Genomic DNA, 11,378 nt, shown 5'->3' on the forward strand with positions numbered 1-11,378 from the left:
TCCTTTCTCTTGGTAAGGCTCAACGTTTGCCACTGATGAATTTCTCTTCTTGTCTATAATGTTCCCATTGCTCTGATCTCTCTGGAACAGTTGCAGTTTGAGTCTGCCTCCTCTGTTTTGGTGCCATCAGCTCCAAACTGATTTGGAGCTCCCACTCTGATTTGGGTGCCATCAGTGAATCTGGTTGCAGTTGAATTTACAGCACAGCAATCCGTGACACAGATGGGGCTCCTGGCCGGGTCTGACCCCCCTGCAGCAGCCCAGCAGAGGCAGCCCCGGAGTTTCTGTTGCTGACACGTGTGCTACGGAAACCACCGAGGACGCTCCTGCTTCAGCTGTGCCGGCATCCAGCCGTGACAATGCTGGGCCAGGGGCCGCACCAGGAGCTCTCTGAAGTACCAACAGCGTAGAGAGAGGCACGGCATGAGGATGGGTTACAGGGTTACAACATATTTTGCATAAACATCACATGAGAGAACTACCACCGGACTTCTGTTCATACCGGTTCAAGCCACTTGTTCATCCACATTCACAGAAAAAAATACCTAGGTAAGGAAGTTGAAAATGTTACTTTCTTTAAGTTAGTCCGAATAAATAACTTAGAACTTTTCATTTCTTTATTTTAATCTCTTTAAAACTGTTGGGGTGTAAAGTCCACGGGGGTGTTTGTTGCGTTTTGAGATTAAGAAATCCTTCTGCCCTGAAAGCTTTTTGTGCGAGGGAAAGCCGAGAGCAGGGGGCAACCTCCCAACCCGGCTGAGAGCCCGGCCCCGGTTTGGGCTCGGCGCTCGCCTCTCCGGGCTCCTTTAGGGCGTTGTTGCTCGGCCCCACCTGCTTGGGGCTCGCGGCCGGGCCGGGCCGAGCCGTGCCGGGTGAGGGGCCGGGAGCGGCGCTCACCGGGAGCCGGGACAGGAGCAGGGGGGGCTCACCTCGGGAGCCGGGACAGGAGCAGGGGAACTCACCGGGAGCCGGGACAGGAGCAGGGGGGCTCACCAGGAGCCGGGGGGCTCACCAGGAGCCGGGACAGGAGCATGAGGGCTCACCGGGAGCCGGGACAGGAGCATAAGGGCTCACCGGGAGCCGGGACAGGAGCAGGGGGGGCTCACCGGGAGCCGGGACAGGAGCAGGGGGGCTCACCGGGAGTCGGGGCAGGAGCAGGGGGGGCTCACCAGGAGCCGGGACAGGAGCAGGGGGGCTCACCCCGGGAGCCGGGACAGGAGCATGAGGGCTCACCGGGAGCCGGGACAGGAGCAGGGGGGGCTCACCGGGAGCCGGGACAGGAGCAGGGGGGGGCTCACCGGGAGCCGGGACAGGAGCAGGGGGGCTCACCGGGAGCCGGGACAGGAGCAGGGGGGCTCACCGGGAGCCGGGACAGGAGCAGGGGGGCTGCGGCTCCCTCCGGGCGCTGCCGTCTCGGGGCTGCTGCGGCTCGGTCCCCGCTCGGGGGCTGCAGGCACAGCGCGCTTCTTGCGGGCGTTCGGGTGCTTCCAAATATGCACAAAAATGTTTTGATTCGGGCTAACTCGCTGTGTGCCACCGCATCCTTTCTGTCTGGGGAATGCGGCTGCTCAAAATGCCGATTTCAGAGACAGGAGGAAGATGCGCGGCGGCAGAAGTTGTACTGCCCTACTGTGTAAGTGCAGGGGGCAGTGCGGCGGCGACCCCCGGCTCCTGTCCAGTCCCCCAGGGTGCTCATGGCTATTTGGCTGAACTGTGACTCTTCCTCCCCCCACAACACGCAAGGCTAAACAAATACTCTACAGCTACTGATAACGTCTAAAAGGTGATTAGGAAATGTTTTTCTCTTTACTGGTGGCTCCAAAGCAGATGATGCAGAAGTTAAAAATACAGTTTGTAGTAAGGCTTCATCACACACTAAGACGTTTCCATATTCCTTACAATATTCTTTGAACCTCCTCTTTGTGATCTTGACTGCTTTTGTTGGGCAGTTTTCATGAATCTACCTTCCCATGTGCATATGTGCTGTGTATATTACAGTAACCCAAATTATTTTGCATATTATATAAATTAGGACAGCAGGATCTAGAAGCAACTCGGACACAACTGTAGTGAATTGCTTTTGCTTGTGGGCTGAGTATTCCACTCCAGGAGATAGCAGGAGCTGCACCAGCTGCTCCTGGAGAACAGAGAGCGGGTGAATGCTGCAGTAAACCGGGTACTCTGACAACACCTGCATGAAAGACACAAGTCTCAAATTCCAGCATGTCTTAGTTCTGATTTGAAAAAGCCTCACAGATGTAAAGACAGTCCTCAAGTGAAGGTGAATATCTTGATGGTCTAGGGAAGGAGGGAAGAGCCATGAATATGCACTGGTATGTTTCAGGTGCTTATGAGAATGAGAGGTGATGTCAAATCCTTTTCTAATCCAGTGGTGGAACTGTGGCACATTATCAACCTGGTACAGTGCTCTAAGTGCCTTCAGCCTGAAAGAAAAACCCCTTAGTTCTGTCAGATGTGCAATTATCACTGAATGCAAACAGATTATTTTTGAGGCCATCAATCTGGTATGCCAGACATGTTTAATGCACTCCATCAGATGACAAAGCAGCACAAATAATTTGGTTCACGGACAGCAGCTTTTTACTGCAAATTGGACAACCATACAAATTCCCAGTTCCTCTTTTCTTTTTTCCCTCCCTCTGTTTACAGACAAAAGAGATGCCTGTATAAATCTTAAAAGCATGTTTTTGCTGTCTTGTGTACTTTAGTCTTCTATTAGCTTCTGTAAGTACCATGAAATTTAATGGAGTTAAAGTGGCCTAAATTAAGTGTGCTCCAGCTGTAGCCAAAATGCCTGAGTACAGATTGCACATAATGTTGTGAACCAGCAAAGCAACCTGAAGGAAACTTTTAAGTTCAACACATCTAGCAAAGCTCACAGCTACTTATTTTATCTCTTTTTAAAATTTTTCTCTTCCTCTTTTCAGAGTAGGGAGCAGTGAAGTATCTTTGACAAAACTTCCTGTTGGAATGCCTCACATCAATGCAGCTGCAGCTCTGCAGATTTCCATGCTGCTCTTTGCTCTTCCTGCACAGTATTTCATATCTCAGTGGTATGGAACGGACTCTGCCGAGCGCACCCAAATAACAGAAAGGTTGTAAGACTCCCCTTCCCTACTGCAGTTATTTGTAAGAGAATTCTCTTCCTCATCCCCAATGACACTTTGTCCTGGAAAGCTGAAGTGTGGGTGGATTGGCTATTCCTATACAAAACCAACATTTAAATCACACCTCAGGCATTTTTGTGGCTTAATATGACTGTATTTAGTTTCAAAATTCAAATAGCAATTGTTGATTTCTTCACATAAAAATCTTATTAATCTGCATGGGTGCCTTAACCTCATTCTTTTTTGGGACATTCCAATATATGTTACTCAGGGTTATGTCCCTTTCAAAAGATGAAAATTAAGTGATTAAGTAACATTAGTTCTGATTTTCCATCACCTTTTGACATTTACCGTTATAAAATATTTTTTTGCACAGTATGACTCAGTACAGACTCTTAACCAACAAAATTCACTCACAGTAAATTACTTAAGGCAGGGACAATGATAAGAGCTAAGTAAGGAGTGCCATTTTATCTATGAATTAAGAAGCAGTGTATTGACAGAATCCCACACACATATCTCCAAAGAAAAAGTGGAGATTATTACATCAGATCCAAATTTTTGACAGTGGTGTCCATTGGCAAGCACAGGCATCTTGAAATGAACCATGCAAAGAGAGACTCAGTTGTACATGTGGCCTGTGCAGTGTGCTGGCTGTGTGGTTTATCTGTGGAATTCCAGTGCATGAAGCAGGAAGAGCAAAAGATTGGTCTGATGAAAAGAGAACTAAGCTTGGCTTATGCATAAAGATCCAGAGTGAAATAATTTTCAGGCCTCATGGAATGAGTCAACCACTTATTATTTAGATTTATGCAAAAACCTGTAGGCTTTTTTAATAGTATTTTGATTATGTACACCATTTAAAAAATATCTCATGGTCTCTATTCTCGAATAACAGTCGAAGCTGCAGAATCTGAATGTAATTTAACAATTCCTATGTTCCAAGTACAGGAAGAAAGCAATCTTGTAATGAAAAATGGTATTTTCCAAAATTTACATATGGTTTACTGGTACAAGTGATGACTGAAAGAATATTAATTTTCAGTGTTGATATTAATCTTGAGGAGAAATTGTTCATGGTCACTGACCTTTTCTTTCTCTTTGCTACAGAAGTGAAACTTCAAAGCTTAAATATTAAAAATCTATATAAGAATACTAGAGAAGGTTTTAAAAACAATCTGATGACCATTTTTACTCCTAAAGGATAATTGCCTCTTGGAGCATCTCAACAAGATCTTACTTGAGTCTGGATGCATGGGCAGATGGTTTAAAGCTGTGGCTCTCAAAGACAAGGTAGGGTGTTACCGTCTGCACCTAGGAGATTTCAGCCATGGTCTGCTCTGAGCAGGAAATGTGCTGTGGGGGAAGTAAGTGACAAAGAGGAAATATCTCTCATTTGCTTCTTCAGACTGATCTGGAACTTTCTGAACAAACATCAAAACTGAACTCCATGTGAAACTAAATGTAACTCATGCCAGTAATCCTGTACGTGTTATCCTTAAAATTTATCTGACTCTGAAGGCAGAACAATTAGCCACATCAGATGCTTTAGCATTGGATGGATATCTCATGCTCTATATTGTAGTTCAAGTTCAAAATCTGAATTAGGAATCACAGACAGAAAATCTGTGGGCTAAGAAGTAGCAAAATTTTGATTATTGGTCATATAACAATGATTGGTCTAGAAAAAGTAAAATTCTATCCATTCATACATACAAACCATTTTAATTTAAGAAGACTTCATGGACTTCTTTCGGTTTGTTGATGGACTTATTTGTGAGATTTAATTCATGTACAGTAGAAATACTCCAAAGGTTTTACTTTGTATGGACCTTTAAAGGTCCTTTATTCTAGATCCATGTACAATAATCAATGGTGTCAAGTCCTCTGAACTGTGGAGGATCCCGACTTAGTTTTGCTCCCAGCAAAACCTAGGGAATGGTCTATGAATGGAATCAGAAACTGTGCTCTTCTAAGGTTCACCATAAATTGCTTCTCAACTTTGTGGAAAGCTCCATGCATATCTTAAGATAAAGCCTGCAAAGATCAAATGATCCATTGATTATCTGTATATAGTTGGATTAAGTTGGATTATTTGTATATAGTTTGTATATAGTATAGTGTCTGTGTCTTCTGAATATTTTATAAAGAACTGGTTATCCTAAAAATAATGTCATTTGAGACCTTCTATATTAGCTGCTGTTTTAACTTTGCCCATTCCTTTTTCTGTTAAGAGGAACTTGTCGTCCTTAAGTCTTTCTACACATTTGAGCTAAACCAAAACTTTTGTAAAAAACATTGTTTGCACAGGAACCTGCTCTCATTTTCCTGCAGGCAGAGTGAAGGGAGTAGTGAAGTGATGGTGCTGAAAGGCACCATCAAAGAGGAAGGAGACTAGGACAACCTGTAGTTCTTTGGCACTAATGGTTTGCTGGCTAGTATGGATGCAGGATGTTACCCAAACTCCTCTGTTTGTAGACTGCTGCTGTTACACTGCCAGCACAAGGAAATGTTCCATATTCTCATAGTTTTTTTTACACTTTTTCACTACAGCAATGAAAAATGTTAGCCATTTCCCCTTTCTAAACATGTCTGTCTCCTACTGCCCACCTTTTACATTCAGATGAAATTCAGTCTAGTGCAGAAGGAAAAGCTACACCTACTGCAGCCTTAGGCAGGGACTCATCACCAGACACCTTGTCCGTACCAGTAAAAACCAATTTTAAAAGACTTTACAAAAGAAGTCTTTTGAAGAATCACACTGTAAGAAGAGTGCAGAGCAGTGTTTGTTCACATCTATAAAATTAGTGGATTTCCTCTGATATAAAAATTCTAATGCAACTGTAGAGTAAGATATTCAAAGAAATTAGATCATACTTTTTTTTTTTTCTGTTGGAACAAATTTCTTTTTCTTGTGTATTCCTTAGAAGTGTTTTTATGTAAAACTCATGCAGGCTTCAAATTGTAGGGAAGTTTGTATCAAAGGCTTTGCAGTATCCCACTTAGGATAATTAACCTTCTGATTATTATTAAAACTCAGCTTCTAAAGAACTTGTTTGTATGTTGAGTTATTAATTTTACATTTTAGGAATTGGTACTATGGAGAGAACAAAACTAAAAGCGGTGCCAATGAAGCAAAACTCCATTCTTATCTTGCAGGTATTGAAGTTTCTGCAATCCTTTCATATTTTACTTATGATGCTGTCTATAAGGCTTCTATAGTGGATTTCTTTACTTAGTTTGTAAATGGCAGACTTTTTTCCTTTTTTCATCTTTCTAAACATGATTGATAATATTCAGTAAACAAAACAGTAAACATAAAACCCAAGGCCTCTTCCCTGTGTTGTGTAATAGTATCAATATGATGTAACTATATGTAGGTATTTTACTGAACACATCAGTGTATGTATTTTGTATTGACCTATGAAACAGTGGTGCAGCTTTCACTTGATTCAAATGAACTGATTTAGATCAATTTCATAGAAGGAAAAAGAAATAGTTGACCACTTTATTCCTGGAAAAAAGTCCCTAATCAGACTGAATAGAAGAATTCTGTGACCTAAACTGGCAAAAAATGTTACAATAAGTTACCACATGTAAGCACGGTAAAATATTGTATGTAAGGCTTAAGTAATTGTCAATGCATACACGTGTTAATGCTTTCTAAAACTCTGTTAAGATCCCTATGTAATATCAAATGCATACAAATAGAAAAGTTTCTTAGTGGATGTTCCTTCATAAAATATAGTAATTAATATTCTGGGGGGGGAAAAAAGCACTCGTTCTTCTTTAATTCCCCTATAAATCTAATTATCAGTTCTCTTCAGGTAGAAGTCAGAATAATTTCTGTTAAAATTTTTAATATAACTGATCAAACTTTTATCCTTGCTAAGTCTCTTTCTTTGTTAAATTAGAATCAGCTTATGTTCACAGTCCAAAGCCTGAATATATTAAGTTCTGTGTGGGCCAGGTAATAATTCACAGAAGATTTGGCTACTCAGGAGTCATTGTCGGATGGGATGTAAAAGCTAACGCTCCAGAAGAACAACTACGACCCAGATATCCTCCAGTGAAACAGGTCTGAATGTACTAAACTCTTGCTTTATTAATATATACACAGAATAAACTCAGGTTAAAATACCCTCAGAAACACTGTTACAGACCAACTTCCTGCCATCCTAGTGGGAAATGCTCCAGAGTTCTGCATCACCTGTGCAGCTGAGTGGTACCTTTGCTGCTTCTGCACTGTGGTTCCAGTATAGCTTGGCTTTTACACCACTAGTGGCTAAGCTTCACTGGTCAGGGCTGTAGTGGACATATCTCAAATTAAAACTACTCACTTTTTATACACAGTGTTGTATTTGAACTACCAGCATCAACCTATGATGTCTGAATGGATTTCTCCTGCCATGTCACTAAAATTGAGAAGCTGTTAAGTCCTTTATCTGGTTATCCATAATTGGTGGCATTTTCACTGCACTTAAGAAATGCAAGTAATCCTCTGTGTTTAATCAGTTTCAGTGAAAAAGCAATGTTTTTGAGGATCTGGTTACTTGGAGTGTAAATCTATTTAAAAACAAATTTTGTTAGAATTCTTAAAGCCTTTGAATTTCTCTTGCTTAAGTCCTTGTATTTGAAAATCAAATGCTAAATCTTTGCTGACAGTGCTAATCTGGTAATGCAGTGCTGCACACTCTATATGCCACTGACATGCTGCTTAAGTGGCAGGAAGACACTAATTATTAAGTCAGAGAACTGAAAATGAAGAAAACATGAAAATCTTTGCCTATAGCAGAACATTCATGTTCAGCTGGGAACTGACATTCAGTCCCATTTTGTGCTTTTGCTTCCTTCCCTGATGTAGTTTTATCCAACTGTCCCTCATCTTTGGCCTCCAAAACACCTGCATCCTTGCTTTCTTTTCTCCTCTCTGTAGTGTTATCACCAGCTGAACCCCCAAGAATTTTTTAGCAGGCATTGATTCTTTTTATGTCCCTTACATTGTTCTGCTGTCCCAGCCTTGTGTTCATCTTTATTGTTTTTATTTCAAGAGCGATGACAAGGGGTTTAAGCATCTTTTGCTGGTTTTGAGGTTTAATTGCCTTTGCCTCTCATGTCATAAGCACTTTGCAAAATGCCTTCTGACATTTAAGCTGCAGCTTACTGAGCTTGGTCCTTGTAAATCCCTCAAAACATCAGCCAGGTTTTCCTTGCCTTCCTCTGACTTCCAGATCTTTATGAAATCACTGAGCAGAGGCCACTGCCTGTTCATTGATCAATACTGATTGCTTCATAAACTCCATCTGTATTCATCCATCACTTTTATGTGTTTAGATTGTGGGTTACTTAGGGCAGGAATGTTTATGGATAGCAGCAAACAGCACGGCCCATATTCCCTGGCCCAGGATTTGTTTTCACAGGCACTTCTTTGTTGGAAGATTCAGGTATATATACATATAGAAGTTGCCTTAGCTCTTTCCAGGGACCATGGTTGTTGGAGGTGGCACTATGTTCTAAACTTGTCTCTTCCTCTCTTGGAGTTTAGTTGTCACTTGTGAAGGAAAAAGGGTGGTAGCAGATCGCCATTGGGCCTATGTACAAAAAAGCAAGGATATTGTAAATCTGGTCTGTGCAAAAAAAAGGTTAATTAAACTTAAAAAATGTTTCAGATATCCCAAGAACTTCGTGTGTTGCAGTTCTGATTGCTTTATATTTAATTCTGACACTGGTAAAATCATAAAAATGAACTGGCTGTATATACACACACACATATATACACACATGTATCTCAAGGGGATTTAGGTTCTGTAAGCCCACTGAAAGTTAACTGATTATAATATGTAATCTTTAGTCATCATCTCTCTTTGAGGCTATTTATTTTCTTTCTATTTTTACAGGATCTAAAAGATACTCCTCACTATCGAATTCTAATTAACAAAGCAAATGGATTTGGCAAATCTACCGCTTATGTTTCTGAGGAAGAGATAACAGTTATTATGGGATTAGAGGTAGTATTTATTCAGTTGCAACTTGATTGTTACCCTGTATGTTTAAAAGTTGGCTGACCTTTGGCTTAATAGATACCAGCTAGGATGCAAAATTAGTGAAAACTAATAGAGAAAGCAGATAAATTACTGCTGTACTTTCAAGCATGGGTTTTTGAAGCCGAAAAATGACCAAACTCAGGTAGTACCCACTTTAAAGTATCCAAGTGCTGAGGTTTGTAAGTGTTTTAACAACTTGATTTCCATTATATTTGGCTGTTGTGATTTCTGGGCATCTAGTAAAGTATGTTAGTTTCTCAATTCTACTCTGAAAAATCTCCATTTCAAACAGCTGCTGCCCAGACTGAAGAATGTCTCCTTTCTTAACTACAAAATTCTTCGGGAGCCAAAAATTCTGTTTTGTGTATCAGGGTTGAAGTAGCTTTTGATTCCTGGCTTATGCAAGGCACACCTGAGTTTTAGACTAGTCTGAGACTCTGAGCCAGAAAACAGCCTTCAGGCATGCATGCCACATACAGGTGGCTTTTTGCAAGGGAAGCCTTATCTGTTGTGGATGCCTTCTCTTTGGACAGTGGCAGGGTCTGTATTTTAAAAAACAGCAAGTAGATGAACCATTCACCTAACAGGAGACACTTGGTCTAGTCAAACAGAGCAGATTAAAATTGGCACATTCCTCTGCCTTTTGGGAAAACCCTCCAAAGGAATTGTGTAAGTCAGACTAGCCTGAAGACTCTCCATGCTCTCTCTCAAAACTGTGCTGCTGCACATAAAGGACTCCTCTCAAGCACAGTGTGACAATCACCTCTTTTACTTGGGAGAAGCCTTAGTTCAGTCCATTCTGGTTTAGCCATCAATTGTAATATAGAATATGCCAACATGCACGAATTTAGGAGCAGAAACTATGCTGTTCCAGATGAGTATCATAAATATTTAAAACTGGATTCTGCCCACACTGTCTAAAAAATGCACCTTCCACTATGCCAGTTAGCTGGCTACCTTCAGTTTCCTTTGTATTCCATCAGGAGAAACAGATACTTCATCTTAAATATTTACCTTGTGGAATTAGCTTTTAAGGTATCAAATTGCTTTATTCGCCCACGTGACAGGTTAATTCTCCATGAAGATTATTGGAGAAACTATTGGTAACAAGCTCACAAAACCAGGTATTTCAAAGTTGTCTAGCTGAAATTATTAATAGATGGTGAGTCATGTCTCAAGTTCAAAAGGTCTGTGGATTGCCCTCACCCAGCCTTTTGTACAGCCTAATAGGCACAGTAATTTCTTGAAGAGTTGAAAGATCAGAAAATGCTTAGACTTGTCATGACCCTTTCCCAGCTGACAGTTCTGAGCCACTCACTGCAGGCTTCCTGCATCAAGACAAGGCTTGGATTGTCCTGGGTGGTTTTGCATCTTCATATTGGACCTAAGGTCATCACCTGGGTCTGTCTTCACCATCTCCCCCACCGCTTCTTTACTGTTCTTGCTGCCTCATTGGATTAGATAACTGATCCAGCTAAAAGAAATACCAAATACCTCTAACAAGTGTTAGAGGTTCACAAGTTAGAGCAACACAAGTGGGAACTACTTCAGTAAGAAACAGTGCTGATTTTAAAAACTGATGCTGGTGTAAATCTAGCTTGTAACATCTCATGAGATCTGTTCAACATTTGTGAAGTACTTGGAGAGAGTTGCTATTCTGATGACAGTAATTCAGTTATGGTACACAGAAAATGCCATTGAAAGTACCTCTATGTACATTAAAAACTCATCAGGAGTTTTCAAACAATGTAGTAACTTCAATACTTAATTTAAGTATCAGTTTATATTTATTTCCAATTCTAATGCTTCTTTAACTTGAAATATTTTTTTCTCAGGTGTATCACCCTGATATGGAAACCTACTTCAGTGGATATGATGGATCAAAGTACATTATGCAGCCATGGTTGAAAAAACTCTACCCTCATGACTGAGTACTTCAGTGTCTGTACATGCAACGTACATCCAGATAACAGATGTCCTTTTCAAAACTGAGCAAACAGACACCAGGATAAAATGTGTATTTCTTCCTATGATGAAATAAAACATTCCTAAGCAGGTTTTATGTTGGACACACACTTTTGTCAGAAGCGAACACAATGCCTGTTCAGTTTGTCACGACTCAGCAATGGGGATTAATTTCCTTCCAGTTTTGGGAGGAAAGGTAAACACAGTTTCAGATATGGCACAGTTTCAGCCAGGTGTGCCA

At 41.2% G+C, this 11,378-nt stretch overlaps 1 protein-coding gene across 1 annotated transcript; it reads left to right on the forward strand.

Moving 5' to 3' along the window:
- The first annotated feature begins 281 nt into the window (after positions 1-281).
- Positions 282-11,247, forward strand: LOC139598225 (uncharacterized). Its single transcript, XM_071444364.1, has 7 exons — positions 282-549; positions 2,949-3,116; positions 4,332-4,421; positions 6,217-6,287; positions 7,043-7,206; positions 9,026-9,136; positions 11,008-11,247. The coding sequence occupies exons 1-7, from the start codon at positions 470-472 to the stop codon at positions 11,101-11,103; spliced, it is 780 nt and encodes a 259-aa protein (XP_071300465.1). The 5' UTR covers positions 282-469; the 3' UTR covers positions 11,104-11,247.
- The last annotated feature ends 131 nt before the right edge of the window (positions 11,248-11,378 follow it).

Source organism: Agelaius tricolor, unplaced genomic scaffold (assembly GCF_023055355.1).
Source record: "Agelaius tricolor isolate 1412-34295 unplaced genomic scaffold, bAgeTri1.0.p SCAF_1, whole genome shotgun sequence".
NCBI classification, from domain to species: Eukaryota; Metazoa; Chordata; class Aves; order Passeriformes; family Icteridae; genus Agelaius; species Agelaius tricolor.